General features: G+C 49.7%; 1 protein-coding gene across 1 annotated transcript in view; it reads left to right on the top strand.

The window, feature by feature from the left end:
• The window catches only part of LOC124473752, a 50209-nt gene extending 26581 nt beyond the window's left edge, over nt 1-23628 (top strand). The window contains exons 9-21 of the mRNA XM_047029416.1: nt 262-389; nt 2987-3202; nt 4040-4128; nt 6031-6207; nt 8067-8285; nt 9638-9646; nt 9956-10066; nt 18513-18537; nt 19092-19130; nt 19325-19398; nt 20909-21017; nt 21239-23112; nt 23541-23628. Coding sequence (XP_046885372.1) covers nt 262-389; nt 2987-3202; nt 4040-4128; nt 6031-6207; nt 8067-8285; nt 9638-9646; nt 9956-10066; nt 18513-18537; nt 19092-19130; nt 19325-19398; nt 20909-21017; nt 21239-23089 — 3047 coding nt within the window. The 3' untranslated portion in view covers nt 23090-23112; nt 23541-23628. The remainder of the gene's footprint in view (nt 1-261; nt 390-2986; nt 3203-4039; nt 4129-6030; nt 6208-8066; nt 8286-9637; nt 9647-9955; nt 10067-18512; nt 18538-19091; nt 19131-19324; nt 19399-20908; nt 21018-21238; nt 23113-23540) is intronic.
• The last annotated feature ends 414 nt before the right edge of the window (nt 23629-24042 follow it).

The raw sequence follows: 24042 nt of genomic DNA, 5'->3' as shown, positions 1-24042 counted from the left end.
CGCTGCTAGGGTTGTTTTTCAGTTGGTACATATTTGTGCATTACAGAGTGGAGGTTTAACTGAACAAGAGGTGTGTGTGGGGGGGGGTCAGTTTCACCTGGCCCTCTCCCTGGAATAACCCTCTCCCTGGAGTATGAATGGGAATGCTCTGACCATGGTTTTGCTACCCTTTCTTTGTTTATTGTGTTGGTTTTACGATTCTCATGTTGTTTTGGTGTTGTCAAAGCTGGGAGCTGAGTGTGCGTGTGTCTTGTCTCCCAGCCAACACAGCCAAGGTGTTTATCGAGGTGCGCGATGAGAACGACCACCCTCCGGTCTTCACCAGAAAACTCTACATTGGAGGCGTGGCGGAAGATACCAAGACCTTCACGTCTGTGCTGAAGATCATAGTAAGAGCACAGCTGGACACACACACACACACATACAAACCCACACAGTCTTACATATACATACGCATCACACACAAGAGCGTTAGCACACATATGCGCGTACACAAATACAAACCCAGTGACAATATTCTCTTCCCCCTAGCAGTTACAGAGTTTTCTCTGCAACCATGAAAATGTGTGGGGGAATCTATAACATTCATTCCCATATGTCTGTCCTTCCTATCCACCTCTCCATCCCTCTCTCTCTCCTCTCTGTCCTGGGGTGATTACAGCATGGAGCACTGTAATCCCATTGTGTCCGTCAGGGGGTGAAGAGACAGACCGGTCTGATTATCAGCTAGTTCACGGGAAAGGGCATGTCTGTGAAACACAGTCACGGTGATGTGGGTGACATGATTGGGACACAACCACCGACACACAACGGAAACACAGATAGAAGCACCGCAATGGTTCTAGTATTCCACCTCTCCCTTGTGCCTCACCTTAACCAGGAACTTGAGAGGTTGCTGTGCTCATCGATATGTGTCCAAATTTAAGCATCTCATTGGAACTCTATAAAGTTACACACTATGAATCCCAATTAAAGCACCGGGCTTGTCACAAGCTGAATTGGAGTCTGGATACAAAGTATCTTCAACATTCTGTCTGATGGGGCGAGGCTGATCCATAAGTAATCCGAGAGCCAGACTTCAAAAATAGCCAATATGAAATCTTAATTTACAATCTGTTGGCCTGAGTTTGATTTCACCTGGGGGCCTGATGACAGCACAGGAGGGATGATGGGAACTGAAGTCTTTATGATATGTCGACCTTAATGCCAAATACTGTAGCACATTAGTGATCCTGTCTCTCACCCTCTCACTTTCTCTCTCTCTTTCTCCATCTCACCCCCTGCCTCTCAAATTCTTGTTCACTCTTCCCCTCGAAGCATTCCACTGTTCTGTTTCCGATGGCAACAGCTGTCCCTGCTCAGCTTGGCAGGTTGTTAGCGAGCATTGGGCTTGAGCAGAACTGAGCTCCTGTCATTGTTGGAGTAGAGAGACATTTTTTTTTTGTCATTTGGAAAGGGTAATGGGTACGTGTAGTCTGTTTTCTGACATTTCTGGCCGTAATGATGACCAACTGTGTTTAACAATGAGTAGAGGATGTGAGTTATGAGTTATAAGGGGGTGCTCAGAATGGAGCCTGGTTCTATAGATTTACTTCCGATCTCTGCCTCCACAGAAGCAACAGCCACACATTCTAACAGACAGGTTTGTTCCACGGTTCTATCTCTCTTCTGTTGAAGCTGGAAAGCCACGTTGTTCCAGTCTGCCAATTCGTTCCTTCAGAACTTTGTTGTTTCCCAACCCTTTCACGGCACACTCCCCCAGCGAGCTTCATTTTTAAAACATTGACGCTTTTTACCATATACAACAATGCTGATTAGCTTTTATTTCCAAAGGCGTAGAATTAGCCTGACGTTGCATGAATGCCCTGTGCCAGTCTCCTGTGGCTCTGCCATTTAACGTGTCGTCTGAGCTCTCACCTGTCATCCTGTTATTGGTCTTAGTGTCATTCTCCACCGAGGGCGCCCTGATTGCATCGCAGTCAAAGAATTACCGGAAAATGTGTCTGATATCCTTTTATGGATTTAAAGCCACGCGGCTGAGCTCTGCATAGATTAACCTAATCTACTGTCAAATCCCTCTTTAAATAGTTTGGGAGGGAGAGAGAAGGAGAATAGAGGATGATAACACTGTGGCACTGTGGTATTTGTTGTGGAAGAGCTTCTACCTTCTCGGTAGGTGACGGAGGGATCGCTCCACATAGTTCCTATCTGCTTCCTAGTTCAGCCTTCACATTAAGGAAGGGATTTGAAGGGTTGTGGCATTGAGGTGTACTGAGAGCAAGCGCTTTTTTGGGATTTAAGTGTGTTTCCACAGCATTTTGAAGAATGCTATTTCCGCACATTTCTGAATGTATGTGTGGGTTCATGCTTAGTTGCGGCTTAATCATAGTTCATGGGGAGAGTTTGTGTTCTCAGTTGTAGTGGTGGCCATGTGGATGAACTATAACAGGGAACTTCTCCTCAAAGTGGTATTGTCATTGGAGCTTGTAAGAAGGGGGTCTGGATTGTGTAGGTGTGTGAGCAGCAAAGAGAGGGTGAATATCTCATTTCCCTTAATGACAGGGCTGGGGCTGTCCTGTCGCTGTCTGTCTCTTTCCATGCCCTCCCGCAATCCCGCCATCCCTCCTTCCCTCTCTCCCTCTGCCAATACCCGCAGAAAAAGAGGCATTGCGCCTATTAATCAATGTCACAGCGGACAGGCACTCTGAGAATTGATGCTCGTGTGTGTGGTGTGTGCGCGCAGAGGCCGTAGTCAATGTCTCTGTGCCCTACACTGTACCTGCCACCTCATTACAGAGATTCAAGTTCTCCCTCTGCTGGTGGACGAGGGGCTCTGCGGACCCGTCCTCCAGGGAGTCTGGATGAAGGATTACAGGGAGGGAGTAAGTTAATAATGATCGTTTTTTGTGACACCCTATTTTTCCCTCCTGCACGTGTGTGCGTGCGTGTGTGCGTGTGTGTGTGTGTGCGTGCATGTGTGTTCCAGGCCACCGATGTGGACACGGGGAACTACAGCGCCATGGCGTACCGTCTGATCATCCCGCCCACGGCAGATGGCCAGGACAGCTTTGTGATCGAGCAGTACTCGGGCATCATCAAGTCAGCCATCATGTTCCGCAACCTGCGCAGGTCCTACTATAAGTTTGAGGTCATAGCCACCGACAACTATGGAACAGGCCTCAGCAGTACTGCCGACGTGGTGGTGAGTTTTAGGTGTCTGTGAGGTGACGCACACGCACACAGACACAGACAAAAATACAAATCAGACCTCCCCATGAGTTTTACAGTGTCAGGGAAACTTTGCTGCTTTTCCAAATCAAGGCAAGTTTATTCATTGGGGAGCTGCATGGTGATAATGCATGTTTTGTCTTTCCTTAGGCTGTCGAGTTTCCAATCTATTGAATTATTTAGAGAAGCTACAACACAGTAGACAAAGTTATACATACTCCAGTGAACCCTCGATTTCCAGCTCCAATTAAATTCAGCATAGAAAATGGTGTTTGGTTCTTGCTATAATTGATGTGTGTATGTGTTTGTGTATAAATGAGTCCTGTCAGTATGAAGATACAAAGTCACTCTCAATGTTAGTGGACTGCTTTGGCTCCTATTACAGACTGTGGTATGACTGTGTGCAGGATGGGCCTGTGCTTCTGTGAAATGTGTCGGGCAAACAAGCCTCTAATGAGAGGACGGATGGTTGGCTGGCTGGCTGGCTGACAGGCTGGCTGCCTGACAGACTGTCTGGCTGGCTGGCTGACTGACTAGGTAGCTGGGTGGCTAACTGGCTGTGAGGGGAAGCAGCCTATGAAGTTCATTTTCAAGAGGAAAGTTAATTACACAGGGGACCACATTAGTGATTTCCCCACACTGCACAGGGGTACAGTCGTTCCCCTTTGGACCCTATGTGCCGGCAAAAATGAGCGGCTGTTAAATTCAGCTGTTTGGCACCAACACCAACAGATGATGAAGGGCCTGTATTTTCCTGCGAGGGGACGGCTAAGCATTAGTTGACCGAATGCTGCCTTTCTTTCCCTTTCAGGTGTCAGTGGTAAACGCCCTGGATATGCAGGTGGTGGTCTCCAACGTCCCTCCCACTGTGGTAGAGGAGAATAGAGAGCAGCTCATTGGGTAAGACTACCTCCAAGATGCTTTTGTATGGTTGAAATAAAGAGGCCAGTACTGTAGAAACAGTGGGAACAATAACTTATTTCCATTTCTTATTTCCATTTTTACTTCTGCCCCAGTGCACATTCCTATTTTATGAGAGAAGGGCATTGTTACATTGGCGCATTGTTACTCTGAGAGTTGTTGAGAAAACCCAGAACTTACAATCTTTTATTTAGTCATACAAACCCATTCCGAGGAAATTCTGCAGGTGGGCTTGTTATTTTCACAATGGGATTAATACATTTTTGTTGTGCTCAATTTCCAGCATCATTCAACCCCCCATTTTGTCCTGATAGCTGTGTATAGTTTGATTGTCCCGCAAATACTCCGGATACCTGTTTTGAGTTTTTCCATCCCGTTCTTGATGTGGAGTCATGGTTAAGCAGTAGTCCAATAGACAAGCTGATTTGCCCCTAAATCAGAACTCCTGAGGAGGTTTACATGCTGCAAATAAATGGGACAGGTTATAGTGGCAAAGCAGAGCAGAATATAAATGTACTAATGTACTACTAACTGTATGGGGTGGACTGGGTTTATCTGTTAAGTCGTCTCCAACCAGGCATGGAGTCCGTGCATGATAGAAGTGAAACACAACGGAAGATAGGTTTCTGTGAAGACGTGCCTGTGGGAGATCTCTGCTTATACCCTCCAAGCCGACCGAGTGTGTTGACTCTCTCCTTATCCCTTGATTGGGCTGTTAGTATGACAGATTGGCCAGCCAGACAGTCCATCTACCTGTGCATAACAGCTGACTTAGCATGTGATTAGGAGGGTAGAACCATCATCTCCAGGCAATGGGGCACCAAAGCTGTTAGAGTAATGAGTCCCTCCTAAAAAGTAATTTTCATTAGTGGTTTTAGAGTCTGTGCTTTGCTTATCCCTCCGCTTCGACTGGCTGATTCTTCCCCCCTGAAGTTTCCTCCAGGCTTTGACCATACATGCATTAATCATGTGAGGAGGGATGGGTATTGATGTGACGCTGGAGGGAGTGGTCCTCAGTGCTAGCGGCTGTTTCGGGGTTGTGACCTGGCCTGCCTGTTTATCGTCCCTGGCACTATGCCCACATGGGGCTTCTCTACTGGGTGTGGAGCTCAAGTGGCGATTTGCTCTGGCTCTGATATTGAAAGCTGCTGGTTTAGTTTCCAAAGAAAGTGCTTGACTGAGTCTATATTTTTGGTTCAATATTGCTAGACTGAAGCAGTGGTAGAGACAAGCCTATAGAGAGAGCCATGGTGGAGCCTACCTACCTGAATTGTTTATGTGCTGGATGTCTTGTAAAGTTAAAGCTTTCATGCTATCAGAGTGGATAACAAAATATTTGCCTGTTGTTGGAGACACAAAAAGGATGTATTCGTCCAACGGCCAAAGCTTCTGCAAATCACCCAAGCAGAGGGAGGGATTGTGTAACTAAACAATACGATACTCTTACTAAACCATAGGCTTTTTTGTACAGATACAAATATATCCCGCAATTTTGCCTTGAAAAAGGCCCGCCATTATGCTGGCTTTGCTTGTTTGCACTGAACCAAACTAAAGCTGGCATAATGCCACCCCATGTGGGCATGAAGGCATTTGGGAATATGAGGTGCAAAGTCATCGCATTGCTAGTGTGTGTGTGTAGTCCTGCAATGCCAACAGTCCTGTGATCCTCCCATTCCGTGTTCATACCCGATACACAGAGGCAGCATTAAACCTCAACCTCCCTGGCTTTTACAGGCTGTGCCAAGGGGGGTTCATGATCATAGCTGTTTATTCATATGACAGTGATGGCCGTAGAGAACTTTAACTTCAACTTTTTTGTTGTTGTCTTGGTTTCATATACACTGATCTCTGACCTTCCGGTTGACCCTTGAACCATTCTAGGATCCTTGAGCGCTATGTTCAGGACCAGATCCCAGGCGCCAAGGTGATCGTGGAGGCCATCGGGCCTCGTCGTCATGGAGACGGGTACGAGCTTGAGGACTACACAAAGTCCGACCTGATGGTTTATGCCATCGACCCTCTGACCAACCGGGCCATCTCTCGCCAGGAGCTCTTCAAGTGAGTCACGCTGCAGGACGGGATGTTCACAAACCCTCTCACTGTTTCTGTCCACAGATGGGGGTTTCGTACTCGCGTGCCACACAAATACTCCATCTTCGACTTCACTCACTCACCCCAGTGTGAGTGAGTGAGTCAGCAAAAGCCCTTTCTCTCTTCTCTCTTTTTCTCTCTAACTTCCCCTCTTGTTCCTCTCCTTCTCTCTGTACTTTCATCGTATTTCTCTGTCTCTCTCAATCTCTCTTTCTGCTCTGGGTTCCTCTCCTCTGGAGTCCCAGGACAGTTCAAGCCTCCAAAGGCTCCCGTTCCCCTTCAGGTGAACTAGATATGTCATTCAGCAAAACGGGCGAACGAACCAACAGAAAGAGGGGAAGGGGAAAAGTAAGCAAGAGAAACAGTGGCAGTTGCAAAGCACGGAGAAGGGGGGGGGGGGGGGCTGGGGGGGGCTTTTCAATCCGTCCATCAAAGCCTGTCGTGCTGTGTCCCCAGAGGTTGCTCACACACACACACACACACACACACTGGAGGAGTGCCAGCTGTGTGTTTCAGCTGGCAGCAGCGGGGGCGAAAGAGCTGGGCTTCTCTCCTTACACAGCAGGTCAAACACTGTTCTACCACCCAGGGGCCATGTCCAAATGTCGTTCACTGGCGCCCCACAAAAAAACCCACCTCTCCCACGCGTGTCCTCAGCCTGCTAGAGGAGAAAGCAGTATTGTCAAACCCAGCTGGAGAAAGATGATAAAACACGGCAGGACAGTGGTGTGACTTCCTTGCCCACTCTCTGGCCTGAGGAGACCTCGCCTAACACAGCCCAGAGCCCCCTCACCCCCCATCCTCACCCCCCATCCTCACCCCCTTTCTCCTCTCACAACAGGTGGTTCCATGCCGGTGTAATCCACCCCTCCATCCGCCTGTGTGCTTTCCCAGTTCCGAAGGACTCCCTAACCTCCTGCTAACCTTCACCCCCCAGCCCCTTCTTTCCCTCCAAGACGCCACAGGTTATATTTGACTTCCCCCGTTAAAAACAGGAACCCGACAACGGTGCGCGACGTGTCGTAATACTGCTCCCCAGTTGGAGTTAATCGGAACCCCATCATCTCTCCATCCCCGGCCCCCCTCAGTGGAGTGGCCCATTTCCTCTTTGCCCGCACCTGCTGCTTGTTTGGTCGTTAAGTGCCAGGCGAGCGGCGCTCTTATCACAGGTGGCAGCTTTTGTAGAGAGCCATTGGTCAGAGTAACCCCCCACAACCTCCACTGACCCGATTTATTGTTGCTTTAATAAGCCCCCCCCCCCCAATCCTCACCACCACTTCCACCACCCCTACCACGACCATGAGAGCTAGCTGTAAAGGATGAGGCAGGGGGAGGCTTAGAGGCCGGGCCGGAGAGGCGAGGAAAAAGCCCTTTGTTCATGCCGTTCTCGTCTGACGCTGCCCGAGGTAATTGCATGTTATATTTATGCAGTGCGGGCTGACAGCTAACGTTGAGAAAAGATTGTGTGTGGCTAGTGGGGGGAGAGATGGCGTAATGGTGGTGAGAGGATCTGTGCGCGTGTCCTGAAGCCACCTTGAGTGCTGTATCGTTGCCTAAATGAGGAAGGATGTGTCGGGAGACGCGGGCGTCTGGAAGAGCGTGAATGATCTCTCCCTGCGGTCGCTCTCCCTGCCTTGGCACATGGAGACGTGCTCTGGGTGGAAGGAGGAGGACACTGATTGGGACTGGGACAAAATCACAAGATATCCAGTTGTAAAAAAAAAAAATTTGTGGAGGAATGGTACAGAAATATGAGCTTAAACCATTAGCAATGACAAATACTTCTGGGCCTGTCATTGGTTAAGTGTCCCCCATGCTTTTTCAAGGTTCCTGGATGGGAAGCTGTTGGACATCAACAAGGAGTTCCAGCCCTACCTGGGCCAGGGGGGCCGCATCCTGGAGATCCGGCAGCCCGACATCGTGGCCAGCGTGAAGAAGGCAGCCCAGGCTGTGGGCTACACCGAGGGGGCGCTGCTCGCCCTCGCCATCATCATCATCCTCTGCTGCATCCCCGCCATCCTCATCGTCATGGTCACCTACAAACAGTGAGTGCAGCAAGGCAATCCACTGTTGCCGTGGTGATCGCTGGCGGTCTGTGACTGGCCGCTGTGTCCTTGTAAACGCGCGAAGACCTTGTTTTCCCTCGTTAGAGATTCTGGGCGGGCCTTCAAATGTGGGAGACGGGGCCTTAGTCCTCACTGAGGGGACGTCTCTGTAGTGAGACGTCCAAGGACTCCCCTCACCCGTCTGGGGTTGGTTGATGCTGTAAAATAGTGTGGGAACAGATATTCATCTGTCTCTCTGTGTATTTCTCAGGTTTTCTAATTAGCCATGGTAACTGCGGACACTGTTGGGCTAATCCCGCTGTTGATGCTCTGTAAAAGCAGATTAAGGAACACTGGTTTGTGATAAATATCCACAACCAACTGTGACGGTCACAGTGCATCTTCATGCCTCCGATCCCCCCTTACTTAGCACACACACACACCGCTCAACAAACAACTCACGGCACATGGCGCCGGTGCGCTGTCCTACGAGATCCTGTTCACCGTGGTGGTTCTATATCATGTGGAAAATAGAGGGGTTGTAAAACAATGACAAGGGTGGCGACGGCTGCAGAGTTGGGTGGAGCCTTCTGTGCGACGGGCTTTGGATCCTTTGAGTGCGTTACATAAACACTGACGTCTGGGTGCTGTTCATACACAGCCGACGGGGCACGACAGTCGTCCTGAACAAAACACACAGATGCTGCTCACAGCAGATGGCTGCTAATGGTCACATTAGCCCCCCCGCACAATCACACCCACCCACAGACACACACCAGAACAGCAGCTAGCATTTTTGTGGGGAGGGTGGTGGTGGGGGTGGGGGGGTTGGGAAAGAGATGGTTTGATGTGGGAGTTCATTTTAGGTTCACTTCTTTTTTTTCTTTCTTATTTACATAGAAACACATCCATTGAGATGGACATGGTTGTTTCTGGGGAGCTAAAACCAGGATACATATCAAGTCAACCAGAGTGGTTTAGAGAGCATTGAGTCAAAAAGAGGTTAAACTGCACAGCCCCTGGGATGGTGTCTGTTGTTGTCAGCGCCAAGCAGATGTGAAGGGGTCGTGCCCCTCCTGTGTCACAGTGGTGATGTCCAATGCAGGAATTCGCTTTCAGATTCTCTGTTCCTCTTCCTCATCACCAACTTATATCTGATGGACTTATATCACACTCTGTAGGTAGTTTGTTTTGGACCACGAATTGTAGGAACCTAAGACAAAAAGAAAGAAGTATTGAAAGAAAAAGAAAGGTTGTAAATTGTGTAACCTGGATATTCTTGTGTTTTTCTCTGTTTTTTCCACTCTCTCCCTCTCCCCTCTACTCTTGCCGATTGCAAAACCATCCATCAGATTCAAAGAGTAAGTTACTATTGTTGTGGTTTGAGAGATCATTTTCTTGTGGTTTGCTGTGTGCATGCAAATCACCTATAGGATTTGTTACTGACTACTCCTTTAAGAATGAAGAGAGAACATGATACATTTTTGGGGTGAAATAACTTGCTTTCATATATATATTGTTGAATGACACGTGCAGAATAATAAGAAGTGCAGTCATATTGTCATGGGAACTGACGGATGAAATGTCCTATGAAAAAGAACAAAGACAAAACAATGTGTTGAGTGGTCTTCCAACAACTCAAACTGATTAAACGTATTGACGTTCCACAGGAGACAAGCAGAGTGCGCCAAGACTGCCAGGATCCAGAGAGCCCTGCCACCTGGAGCCAAGGTCCCGGCTGCTTCTGCCAACCTGTACGAGGAGCTGGGGGACAGCAGCATGTGAGTAACCTGGACGCTCTGCCTCCTGACCAGCCCCTGATCCTGTGCCGAGACAGGCTGTCCAGGCTAGCGACCCAGGACGACCCTGTGGCACAGCAAACCCTGTGGTACAGGAGACGAGGTGGAAATGAGACAAGGTGTTTTTTTTCCCCCAGTGTCGCTACGGTGCGGTATTCAGCGATGTCCGGTAGCTTAGACAGAAAGTCATCACAGCTTGGGCCCTTGGGATTCCGGGTCCAGCCTATCACAGCCAAGCTGTTAATGAGGGTCTGGGTCTAGCCTATCCTAGCCTAGCTGTTATTGGGGTTCTATGTCTAGTCTATTGTAGTCCAGCTCTTGAGGAGGGTCGGAGTCTATTCCCTTTCCAATTAGACTGCAGATGGGTTTCAGCACAGACTACAGTGCTCTCAAGGTGAAACTGTTTGTTGAGGCTCTCAAAAAAAAAAGAGGCCAAGATTTACTAACTATAGAGCTCACCGCATCTGGCCCGTCTTTTGTTGGGTAATTGATTTTGTGGTAAATTACTTTTCTCTTTCCCAGCGTTGGCCTATTATCTTTGTTGACTGGCTCAGCAGCTCACTGCTTTCTGAATGTGTTTCCATTAACACAATCCGATTGCGCCTTTCATGTTAAATACAATCCTAAAAGGTGCAATGAAATGGTAATGTTTTTAGATTAAACAAGATAGAATCAGTAAAAGCCCCTATGGTGAGGTTATTTTGATGTAATGCATTCTAAGCCGATTATCCTACTTCCTTAATGGTGGCTGATTTTAAATGTTGCCATATAACAATGTGATAATGGAAGTGTAACGTTAGGTTGGAAAGGGTCTCCATTTTACTGAAGCTGTTGACAAATAGTCGGCATGTGGCAGAAGCATTCAATTTGCCTACGTTAGCAGAGCTCTCTCAGGGAAAACAACCAAACAATGCTTTTTTTATTTTGGGGCTTTTTTTCCCCAGCCTTCCATATCCACCAGAGGAGGTGATCCTGAAAAGAACCACATTAAGGCACTGTTCTCAAATGTTGTACTGCGTGAGAGAATGTGTGCGTGTGGGCGTGCACGCCTGTTTGTTTGCGTTCTTTAAGTAAGCCAATTTATAAACTCTTTAAAAGTTGAGTTGGCTTGTGGGAGCTATACTCCGTACTCCATACCCCAGCAGTCTGTGCTTTGTCTGTTTAACAAGTGTCTGTTTCTGACTGTCTGTCTTTCATCTCATCTCCACTCTCTTCCCCGTCTGTGGATTCAGACTGCAGTAAGTAGCTCTCATCCTCCCCCTTGATCCGGCAACGAGATCAATTCTCCATGTGAACAAAATTACTGACATTAATAGCCTAGACCCGCGCCTTGCTTCCGTCTTTTTTTGAGCACACATGTATGAATTCAAGCTCTCTGACATTTGCTTGGCATTTATCAAGGCATAGACGTACGCGTCCTGAATAAGCCTCTTTATTGTAGTGCATTAGCTCTCTGCAGTAGTGTTAAGGCTAACCTCAATGACAGATTGGAAATATGTAAGAAACAGGTGAGGATTTCTCCTACCACAATGAAGTAAAAGCTTTCCTTTTACCAGATCAGAAAAAGTGCAGCTTTCTTTGTTTAGAGTGCATGAATAGTCCCTAGACTGCTTCTCTCCTGCCAACCCTGGCAGACATGCCATAGTCTTGCTTTATGTTTCATTTCCTTTGGCATCCCATTGTATTCTCTTACTGTATGCAAACTGTTATGGCCACAGCTGAACAGATGCACACGGTTTGAGATTCGATTCAATATTATTTACAGTATGTTTACCTGCGGATTGGGCGACTAGCTGGTGCTTTTTAGAGGCTCGTAATGCTTTTCGCAGCTACACAAAGCATGATCTAGATTCCAGCGTGTTGATATAAACTTGAGTTATAATATTGTTTGATGTCATTGTGCCCATGATACTAAGAATCCCATAGACGAGAGTAGGAATGGAGTAGTAAGTTAGCTTGTAGCTCCCTCACAAACACCCTTCTGCCTTCTCACCCTTTCATCCCTCCATCTTCCACCTTTGTTTCAAGTCTTTCTCTTCTTCACCTTCACTCATATGGGGGCAGGGCTAAAAAGTCGGTTATCGAGGAAGCCGACCGCCAGAGGTTGCTAAGCTCCTTCGCCTGCCGCGCGCTCGCTGCCCGTGGCAACGGCACCCTGCACGGCAACCTGCCCAAGTCCGAGAGCAACGTCACCTTCATGTCCGACCGCCACCCGCTGACCACGCCCAACCCTCTGTACCACGACGACGGGCCCCTCAGCAGCCCCGACGCCTTCGGCCTGGGGTCCGGCCCGTCCGAATTCCCCCTCTCCCCCTTGCACTCGGCATTCTCGTGGACCTTGCCCGCCCGTCTGCGCGCCGACTCGCACGGCACGGAGGCCCTGGGGAGGCAGGCCCTGCTGGACCCCGCGCAGTGGGAGCTGCAGCTCCTGCAGGCAGGCCTGAAGGGCAAGGACGGCCTGGAGGCCTACGACACCGTGAGCAGCCGCAGCACGGAGACCAAGCTGTCCGTGAGGGAGCAGGCGCGCCAGTATGAGCAGCAGGCCCTGCAGGAGAGGAGCGCCAGGCAGAGCAGGGACTCGCGTGGCTCCCTGTCGCCTATCCTGCTGAGGGACCGCGACAGCGTGGACATGCTGGAGCTCAGCCCAGAGATGCTGCTCTCCATCCTGGACTGCCCCTACAGCCCCGTGTCGGTGGGGAGGGACGTGCCGCCCCGCATCATCATCACTCAGGGGGAGGGCTCCCCCCCGCCCTCCGCCCCGAAGCCCACGCCCCCCGTCCTCAGGAAGTTCAGCTCCAGCATCTCCAGCTACATGACGGTGGAGCCCTGCGAGATCACGCTGGAGATCATCCCGGACCCGCCCGACCAGCCGGCTCCCCCTCCTCCTTCTCCTCCTCCTCCACTTCCCCCTCCTCCCCCTCCTCCTCCCGCCACCTCCCCTCCCTCCTCCTCTCCCCCCTCCTCTCCTCCACCTGCACCCTTTGGCCCCGCGCCGTCCGCCCCCGATCCTTCCCCCGATCCTTCCCCGCTTCCGCCCCTCCCGCCCCTCACAAAGCGTCCGGCTCCGCCCCCTCCCCCTCCGCTCCCGCCCCCTTCCCCCCCGAACGTTGAGCGGTCGCGGCCCTTTGTCCAGTTTGTGCCCACCAACCTGCCACCCGTGTCATCGCTCCGCCCCCTTTCCGCCCGCACCCCTCCCCCTCCGCCCCTCCCGGACGACCGTGGGAAGAAGAGAGAGCTGAAGGGCATCCTGAAGAACCTGCACAACCTGGCCGACCTTGAGAAGTCCGTGGCCAACCTGTACAGTCAGGTGGACAAGAGTCGCAAGGCGCCGCGCGTCAACAGGAAACCGTCCCAGGAGACCCAGGAACCACAGGCCTCTCGCAAACCACCTGGGTCGACCTCCAGCGACGGCCCTAACTCAACCAACGGGAACCCCGCCGTCCAAACCAACTCAAGCTCCTCTGAGGTTGAATCGAGCCAATCTAACAGGGGCTTGGAGCAGCCAGAGCTCAGCCAACTGAACCCTGCCACTAACAGAAACTCTCTGGTCCAGGAACTCAGCGAACACTTCCCTTCCCAGTCCACCACATTCTGACTGCCATTGACGTCTCTCTGAGACCCATCTCTCCATGTCTTCACTCTGTCTTCTGTTTCTGTATCTCCATGTCATTTCTTGACCATGTTGTGTTTTTGTAGGACCTTTTTTCTTTTCTTTGTGTAATGTCTTTTGAATCAACCTATTTCAACTGAAAACCTATACAAGTGAGAGATGATTCAGAAACTCTCCAGATACAAAAAGTAACATGTTGAGGTTGTTCCAATGAAAGCCTTGCAACACCACCTGCATCCATCAGTGGGCCGCGGGGCTGGAGTGGTGCTTGAATGTTTGAACAGGGCCACTCTAGATCGTTGTCCCTGTCCCTCCACAGTCCTCACTTGCATCATTACTCAACCCTGTACTTTCTGCTGTACAGAACATTGTTTGAAAGTTGAATGGGGATTCGCCGTCTTTGTATTAGGATTTGATATTAAAGCTTGATAACATGAACTCATTTGAAGTGAGTGTACCCGAAGTGCATGAATGGAATTGTCGCATTTTGTATTTTGCAGACTGACCAGCCAAACATCCAGGTTGTCAATACATCTTAATGGATCTTTGTATGGTTTAAGAAATAGGCAGTGTAACCGGGCATGGTCAAGTCAAGACAGACAAATCTATTTTTGTCATGATTTGTGCCGTGTTATTTCATCAACCCCTTGGACGTTCCTAAAGATTTGACGCAGATAAATACAGCACACACAAATACACTCGAGAAGGCCAATGGAGGTGTCGAGGGACTGTTATCTTTAGCTGTGGTCAAAGCATTGGGTGTGAAGGCTTTGGGTGGAAAAGCCGAGAAAAAGTGAATCCCCCCAGGGATCTGTCTTTCACATGTCTGTACAGATCCTCACAGCATGATGAAGTAGTCACTGTGATGTCTCCCTGCTCTCTGGAAGAGGCCAATTAGAGAGCCAATCAATCTTTAAGCAGCAGGGCCGCTGCCTGTCCACCTGTCACAGTCTTTTCTGTCTTCACTTCCCACCTCTTCTCTTTTCCTCCTCCCGTCCTTTTCTCTCCGGCCGTTTTCTCTCCACTTCACACTATTCCTCTCCGTTTCTACTTCCTCTTATCCTCTCTTCGCTTGTCCTACTCCTCTTTCTTCATTTTTTATTTAAGCTCCCATTTTTTATTTTTTTTTACACTCTGGTGGTGAAGCTTCATCGCAGAGCTTTTTTTTTTTCATCCACTGTGTTTTAATCCCTCCTCTCCCTCCTCCTCTTTCTCCACCCCTTTTTCTTTTCCCTCTTGCTCTTTCTCTATTCTCCCTTCTCTCACTCTCTCCCCCCTCGCTCTCTTTATCTCTCTCTCCCTCTCTCTCCCTCCCTCTCTCTCTCTCTCTCTCTTTTTTCTCTCTCTCTCTCTCTCTCTCTCTCTCTCTCTCTCTCTCTCTCTCTCTCTCTCTCTCTCTCTCTCTCTCTCTTTCTTGCTACCTCTTTCCCACTCTGGGTAGGCTTTTGTGATTCATCATGCGTTTCTCCGATAGCCCAATCGAAACCAACTAATTGTGTATTCTGTGTTCATCACAAGGGGGTAATCTCGGCTGTCGAGAGGCCAGAAGCTTGCATGCTGTTTTTTGATAACCAAGCACTTGCTCTCAACCCCAGGACCTGTCATGTCTAATGGATGTTATTCTTCTCTTTGTTCTTTATTTCCTCCACTGGTTATGATTTCATGGGCCCATCTCCCCTGGTCTCTGTTGCTTTACTGGAGACCTCGGTAATCAAAGGCACCAGTAATCATCATCTTAAAATAAGGGTGTCTTGCTGCCCATACAGTGACAAGAAATGTTAGAGTGATGGAGAGTGTTCACGCGGAATGGTTAACACGCATACAGCGTCCGCAATGAATTGCGGTTTGAGCCAATGTTGGACCTACGGAGCTCTTGCTCGTCTGCTCATTGTGCCGTTCGTTCACCTAGCACTAGTGTGTCAAGGCAGTTGATTAGTGGTCAGCTGCTGTATAATGGGGTGATACGTTAGCATCCCAGAGCGATCTCTCAGCCGTCCACTTCATAATCCATTACATTTGCCTGGATTGATTGTGGCTGAGACGGGTGAGGAAACCTTGTCCCCCTTCGCTATGTGGGTGATGCATGGGAGTATTTAAGTGTCTATTAGTTATTCTGAGAGGACATCTCCTCTGGTTGTGTGCCCCCGTTCCCTGATATTCCGCCTCTTGCCCCTTTGGCAATCTACTGTACCTGGTTGTCCACTGGGTCATTTGTCTTGGTGTTTCCGTGAGGCTGCAGAAATCCACTGGGTCATCCATCAAACTCCCCCCCCCCCAACACCCGAACCCCCCACCTGGACTCTCCAGCCCTGTCCCTCCCCTTCCTCCGTGGGGGTGTGGCCCTGGATGGCCCCCATGCCCTGACTCTGGTCCCAGCCCCATAATAACAGATTACAGCTCTCCAGAGGAACTCACAACATAGCCATGGCCATATACAGTGCCCTCCAAAAGTATTGGAACAGTGAGGCCAATTCCTTTATTTTTGCTGTAGACTGAAATTTGGGCTTGACATCAAACGATGAATGTGAAACCAGAGATCAACGTTTCAGCTTTTATTTCCAGGTATTTACATCAGGATCTGATGCACAAATTAGAAAATATCACCTTTTTGTTCGAACCCACCCATTTGTCACGTGAGCAAAAGTATTGGAACATATGACTGACAGGTGTGTTTTGTTGCCCAGGTGTGTCCTATTACATACATTATTCAATCAATAAATACCACTGAACGTCTACACTCAGGTTCAGATTGGGTAGATAGGTTTTGTCTATGCAGACTGTATTCAGAGGTGAAAACAACATGAAAACCGGAGCGCTGTCTTTGGGTGAAAAACAAGCAATTGTGAGTCTTAGAGAAGATGGAAAATCAATCAGAGCCATTGCAGAAACATTGGCCATAGCCAGTACAACCATTTGGAATGTCCTGAAGAAGAAGAAAACTACTGGTGTACTAAGTAACAGACGTCGAACAGGTAGACCAAGGAAAACATCAGCAGTTGATGACAGAAACATTGTGAGAGCTGTAAAGAAAGACCCTAAAACAACTGTTAGTGAGATCAGCAACAACCTCCAGATGGCAGGAGTGAAGGTATCACTATCTACTGTTCGCAGAAGACTTCATGAACAAAAGTACAAGGGCTACACCAGAAGATGCAAACCACTCATTAGCAAGAAGAATAGGAAGGCCAGGCTGGAATTTGCCAAAAAGTACAGAGATGAACCTCAAAAATTCTGGGACAAAGTTTTATGGACTGATGAGACAAAGATTAACTTTTACCAAAGTGATGGAAAGGCTAAAGTTTGGAGAAAGAAAGGAACTGCTCATGATCCCAAACACACAAGCTCATCTGTGAAACACGGTGGAGGTAATGTCATGGCTTGGGCTTGCATGGCTTCTTCTGGGACGGGCTCATTAATCTTCATTGAGGATGTAACACATGATGGCAGCAGCAAAATGAACTCGGAAGTCTACAGAAACATTTTGTCTGCCAATTTAAGGAAAGATGCAACCAAACTGATTGGCAGAGCCTTCATCATGCAGCAAGATAACGACCCAAAACACACTGCCAAAACAACAAAGGAGTTCATCAGGGGCAAGAAATGGAAGGTATTAGACTGGCCAAGTCAATCTCCAGACTTAAACCATATAGAGCATGCATTTTACCTGCTTAAGAGGAGACTGAAGGGAGGAACCCCACAAAACAAACAACAACTGAAAGAGGCTGCAGTGAAAGCCTGGGAAAGCATCAAAAAGGAAGAATGCAAAAGTTTGGTGACGTCAATGGGTCACAGACTTGCTGCAGTTATTGAAAGCAAAGGATTTGCAACTAAATATTAAGTCTTATTCACTTAAATATGTTTTAAGTATATCTGTTCCAATACTTTTGCTCACATGACAAATGAGTGGATTCAAACAAAATGTGATATTTTCTTAGTTGTGCATCAGATCCTGATGTAAATACCTGGAAATAAAAGCTGAAACGTTGATCTCTGGTCTCACGTTCATTATTTGATGTCAAGCCCAAATGTTTTCAGTCTACAGCAAAAATAAAGGAATTCGCCTCACTGTTCCAATACTTTTGGAGGGCACTGTATCTAAGAGACTGTGAGAGTGTCCATTAGTCACAATCCCAGACAGACCACAGTTGTAGTACAATAGTACAGTGAACCCACGAGCCTGCAATGCTTCATTTAGTCATCAACTTGCGTTCAAACCTCATCTGGGAAACAGTTTAGCGTCCGGGAGAGAAAGCCGAACCTCTTAAGTGTTGGCAGCGCTTCATTTGACCGGCGTATCAATGTCCTTCGTTGAGTTGCAGTACTTGTAGGCCTAATACAGATGAGTATTCTAAGGACAAAGCAACAACGCAAGCTAAAGCAGAAACAAGTGTGAGGAGCGACAGGGGAAACTGACCTTGCGTCTGTAGCCATTGGAACAGTTGGAACACAAAGCCTTAATTCACCACAGTTATTTTGAAGTGTCTGAGTAAATGCTTCCCACCCCACTCTACCCTCCCTCCTCAGACTTTTTTTCACCCGCTGAATCCCATCGGTTCAGACGTTACCGTGATAATGGAAAAAAGGCCCGCGTCAAGTAGATAAGATTGGTGCTGCATGTATGCTTTAAAAAAGTGACAAATATATTACCACGCAGGTTGACGTACAGAAAGCTGCACCGTAAGTGGAATTGAAATCACCTAGACTGGCCAGAAGAATAACGAAACAAGTTTATTTTAATTGAAATGTTTTTGAAATGTCAACATCAAGTTGAACTCATTACTTACCCATTTTGTTTCCTCCCACCTTCCGGCATCACAGACGCGGTGGCGGCTATGGCAGACAGGTAAGTCCTCTGATTGTGATGCATGTCCATGTAAAGCATTGTGCACTGAGTCATTGTGTTGTGCTCCAGGGAGCTTAATACTGCACCTTCGCCATTATTCTTATCTACTGCACAAACATTAGAAAACATTCACAGAATGAGACCAAGATGAGATCTGCTGGAGAACACCTTTACCATTAACATTTTGTTTGACTTTTTCTTGCCCAGTCAGCACTGCAGTCTTTTCCCTGCCAAGTGACAGATAAGCACCCAGATGCTTGTGCTCTCTTGGCAGAAGTTGCAGTGTTTGCCATATGTTGACATAAATAAACATAGAGAAAATAGAGCAAATACTGACCTGTGAACGACCTGTGACCTTTGCACATCATTGACGTCGTGCATGCTCCATCCAGCTTTGATCGTCGACAAAAGCTCTTTAGAATTGTAGCTGTTCTTAATTTCCTTTCTTATCAACCTTGCACTTTGACTATGAAAGTCTATACCTGTCCTATTCCCCCCCCTCTCCTTACACTCTCCCTACCCCGCTCTCCCTCCCCTCTGCTCCTTTCTGGCAGCAACACCAATTGCTGAGGCCATCTCTACTAAGACCTGAGGTAGCTCTGTCTGCTTTTCCTCAAACACTGACCTCTCCTATCCATCCTATACACACACCGTACCCTTCTAACGCACCTTGTATCACTCATAAAACGATCTCTTTCTCAATCCCTTTTTCTCTCTAAGTCTCTCTCTCTTCCTCTCTCTCTCGGTCCAGTACTGATTTCTTTCTCCGTATCTCTTTGAATCGTAGGAGCTCTCCATGGAGTCTGGCATCGACCCGGGGCAGGACTACTACGGCCAGGACTACTATAATTACGACCAGGGGTGAGCCCCATGCACACAGCCTCCAGCCCCTCGAGCCCCACACGCACACAGCCTCCAGCCCCTCTTCAGTCTTGCTCCAATCCGGGGAAATGGATCTCCACGGGTTCATTTATAGTTAAACATCATTTAAACCCATTTATCATAAACTTCCATGTTACCCCCCCCCCCCACCATCGCTGGAGAAATCCTCGGAGACGGGAAGCGATTCAGGGAAAACGCTGGAGAACGTGATGAGCATGACTTATCACATTATCCCCATTAGCCATGAGTGTAATCCCCTCGATTATGCCCTCTGCACTCCCCCCAACTGTGATCAGTGATTCAGCCCAGGGCCTGCTATCTAACAGCCTGCTGGGTAGAGTCGGGCAGGGCTGGGCTGGCTGGTGTGGGCACACTCAGAATCACCCATATGGTCTGCAAGTGAGAGAACCCAGAGCAGCTAGCCAATCAGATGCTAGGAAGCCATGAACAGATGCCGAGCTAACGCTGCTTGTTGAACTCGGCCCATATCGCGTCAGGCTATTTGCAACCCTCGGAGGAGTACAGCTGGTCCGTTGACAGAATGGAGACCCACCTGAACGTTCCCTACCAAACCCAAACCCTGCTACTCTGCTTTATAAGGAACTGGAAGCAGCCGAACAAAATTATGAAATGCTTTAATTGCCTGTTCGCTTACTCATCGACCATCGACTTAGCTTCTCATCCTCCCTGCTAATTCTAATTAGCTCTGGGTGTGCGTATGGACTAGCCCTTCATTTGTACCTTGCTGTAATTATGTGGCAGGGGCTTTGGTCTCTCAATCTGACAGACTGCCCATCCTTAAAGCCGTCATGGCTGCTGAAGTTGCTATCTTGATAACCCACACACAGAGTCTGTCATCCCTTGCTATTTAAAGAGCCAAGTGCAACTTAACCGCTGCTAAGCTCTTAATCCAGCGATCGCTAACCGCGGCTCTCCTCTGAGGCCACCTCGCGTGGTCACAAGGTGTCGCTAATGCAGAGTGATGCTGGCTTCCTGGTTCCTCCCGGTTCAGCGGTGTGAAGTGCACAGGATGTTTTCTGGCCTCCTCGGGCCACGGGTCAGAAACAGGAGCAGCCATCTCTGCCTCAGCCTGCCGCCGAGGGCCCGACACAGATGGAGCTGTAATGCAGACGGATCGGAGTCCCACAGCGCTCCTCATTTCCCCTCGTCTCCATTCTAATGCAGATTGCTAGACTGGCTTCTCGGTCAACCATTTATAACGTCATGTTATGTGGACAGAGTTTAGCCCTCAACCCCCCCCCCCCCCCACACACACACACACACACATTTATCACTCACAGAGATGTGCGGTGGTCCACGGTCTCAGGCCTTGTTGCACCAACCCACCTGGCAGTGAGTCCCACCCCCCCCCCCCCCCCCCTTCCTCCCGAAAAACAAAATACCCTTCAGCTCATTTGCAAAAGACAATGACAATTTATTTTTCGAATGTTGGACCTGGCAATGATAATCTGCTTGTTTTCTCCCACAGGTACGACCTTCCTCAGTATGGCAGCCGCAGGAAGTTGATTGCTCCCATGTACGACGAGTATGGAGAGGTGATCATGGAGGACGACTATTACCCCCCCCACGGCCCTGAGGTAACCTCTCTAGGCCCTCCGGTTAACAGGAGGCACACAGACATAGCTGGAATCAAAACAAACAATTTAATCAAACACTGTTTGGACCAGCACACTTTTCTAATAGCAGTTTCGTGCATTGTTTTTTGTTGTGGAAAATCATGATGAAAATCAGTGAAACCTCCCAACATGGATAATCAGTATTTCCAACGGTTGATTGAGGAGTCATGTGACTGTCACAGGGCCGAGGCAGAGGGCGCGGCGGCGGGCCCATGCGGGGCCGCGGTGGGCCTAAGAGGGTTGGATTCAGGGACCTGCCCCCAGAGGGCGAGATTGAGGAGGCAGTGCCAGCCGAGGCCGAGGTGGCGGCAGAACCCTCCAAGGCTGCTAAGAGGCTGAAGTCTGTCATGAAGCTGAGCAAACTCCTGGCATCCAGCAAGGGAGGAGAGCAGGCCGCCGCAGGCCTGTCTCCATGGAAGAAGGCCAAAATGTTCAAGATGTTTGGCGCCAAGAAGAAGGACAAGGACTACGCCAAGCTGATGTCGGCCCGCCGCATCGACAGTCAGGAGAGTCTGACGGGCGGCCCGGAGGCGAGCGGCCCCGTCGATGCAGTGCCCGCCGCCACGAGCAGCGAGCGAGACGAGGAAGCCTCGCAGGCCGCTAGCGAGGACGAGAAGAAGTCAAAGGTGTCTATCAGCGTGACGGAGGAGAGCGAGCCAGAGGCCGGCGGGAGCGGGAAGGAGAAAGGCTCCGACGACGAGTCTGAGAGGAGCAGCGTGGATAAAGATTACCTGAAGGTGGACCTGGACCGAGACGACGCCAACGAGAGCACTGTGGACTCAGAGGAGGAGCCGGAGGAACATCCTGGGGATTCCGATGAAGAGAGCAAGTCCAAGTCTGAGGACGATGAAACAGAGAAGGAATCTGGCACCGAGAAGGAGTCTGGCACAGAGAAGGAATCTGGCACAGAAAAGGAATCCGAGACGGAAAAAGAATCTGATTCAGAAAAAGAGTCGGGTTCTGGAAAAGAATCGGATTCAGAAAAAGAGTCGGGTTCTGGCTCCGGCTCTGGCTCTGGCTCATCAGGCACAGAGAAGGAATCCGAAACGGAGAAGGAGTCTGAATCCGAAAAAGAATCGGATTCAGAAAAAGAATCGGGGACAGAAAAAGAATCAGGGACCGAGAAAAGTTCAGGCACAGAAGAAGAGTCTGAGGAGGAGGCTTCGGGGGAGTCCAGAGAGAGCGGCTCCACTGCCCGCTCGTCTGTGAAGTCATCTGCTACTGGCACCAGTCAGGCCTCCTCAGAGAAATCCGGCGGGAGTACTCAGGCCAGCGGTGGCAGCAGTGGAAGTGGTAGCGGCAGTGGTCCTGGCAGTGGCAGTGCCAGCGGTAGTGAGAGGGGAAGTGGTAGTGGCAGCGGTAGTGGTTCTGGTTTGGGTAGCGGTGCCAGTAGTGCAGCCTCCCAATCTGGCTCCTCACAGAGGTCCTCTATGAAGTCTTCACAGAGCACCAAGGAGTCCGAGAAGTCCAGTGCAGAGAGTGAAGGCGAGTCAGGGACAGGGACGGCCAGCGGGGGCTCGGTGGTCAGCGGCGCCAGCCAGAGCCAGATGTCTGAATCGGAGGCCAGCGGGTCGGAGGACAGCCAGTCCCTGGTCAGCGAGCGGAGCTCCACCTCCTCCAGGTCGGCAGGAGGCAGCCACCGCTCCCGTAAGTCTGTCATGACCCACTCCTCAGAGGGCACCATCGACGAGGAGAGCGAAGCGGAGGAGAGCGAAGGGGAGGCGAGCGGGACGGCGGACGAGAGTAAGGAATCGGCCAGTGAGCCGAGTGACGCGGAGGACGCGTCCAGGAGGTCCAGTGTGGTATCCGAGGTGGCGGGGCCTTCCCATCCCTACTCTGGGGCCCCGGCTGAGGCCAGTGGCTCAGAGGAGGAGACCTTCGGGGGGCTGTCCCCCATTACGGAGGTGGACGAGGATGCCATCACGTCAGAGAGCAGCTCCCATGGCTCTGTGTCGGGTGCCACCAGCAGGTCGGGAAAAGGAGGGACCTCCGACACCGGCTCTGAATCCGAGGGAAACTCCACGGCTTTCTGAGGGCACAGCCGGTCTGCTGGGAAGTAAGACTGACTGGAGTGAAGTGACCACATGCATGGGAATGACCTCAATTCTGAGTGCTGTCTCTGGAGTGCTTACTTATGCAGCTCTATCTCTCTCTCAGTCTCAATTTGTGTGAGTTTTCACAGAAACTTCCGGAAAAAGTCTTTGCATGGGATTTCACTGAATGATGCATTGTTTCATCTGCATTGAACTTTTCCCTTTTCAATATCTTCTTTATCGCTTGTGGAGTGGGTCTTTTTCATGTTCCTTCACTATGATGCTACCTCTTAAATGATTGAAAACATACCCTGCCAGTTTAGAGTGCTCAAATACAACAATACAATGCCCCATATTCTTCTTCTTTATATTACTTTTACACATGACGTTGTTCATATTATGTTCCGAGAGAGCTGTATATTGACCCATTCTTGTTTGACGTTCTCCGCAGGCTGGGAGGAAGCGTGTCAAACTAGTGGTGGACCGGGACTACGAGAGCAGCTCCACAGGAGACGACAGCACCAGCGATGCCCAGCGCCACCGGATGCCCAACGCCAACAGCCACAGCCACATCAACGGGAACGTCTACCTCTCCCAGAACGGTACCATCGTCCGCACCAGGAGGCTCGGCCACCCCAACAACCTCAAAGTTGGCTCCCCGTGCCGCCTGGGCAAGCAGTTCAAGAAACTGGACAAGCTGGGCGTCACCCATGAGGAAAACCTCCCCCTCAACAGCATAGGGAGCACGGGAAACGGGACAAGCGTGGGTCTTTCCTCCACGGTGGACATCAACCTCAACACCCGCATCTCCGGCGGCTCCCTTGGCTCCAGCACCACAGGCCTTAACAGCATCTGCTCCAAGTCTAACATTGCCAAGGCCCTGAGTCAGAGGAATAGCAGCGGTGGTCAGTATGGGACTGAGGAGCAGGAGTCTTGTATGGACACCAAGGAGG

Source organism: Hypomesus transpacificus, chromosome 11 (genome assembly GCF_021917145.1).
Source record: "Hypomesus transpacificus isolate Combined female chromosome 11, fHypTra1, whole genome shotgun sequence".
Lineage (NCBI taxonomy): Eukaryota > Metazoa > Chordata > Actinopteri > Osmeriformes > Osmeridae > Hypomesus > Hypomesus transpacificus.
Note: the sequence above shows the minus strand (reverse complement) of the source record. Positions and strands in the feature narration are given on the sequence as shown.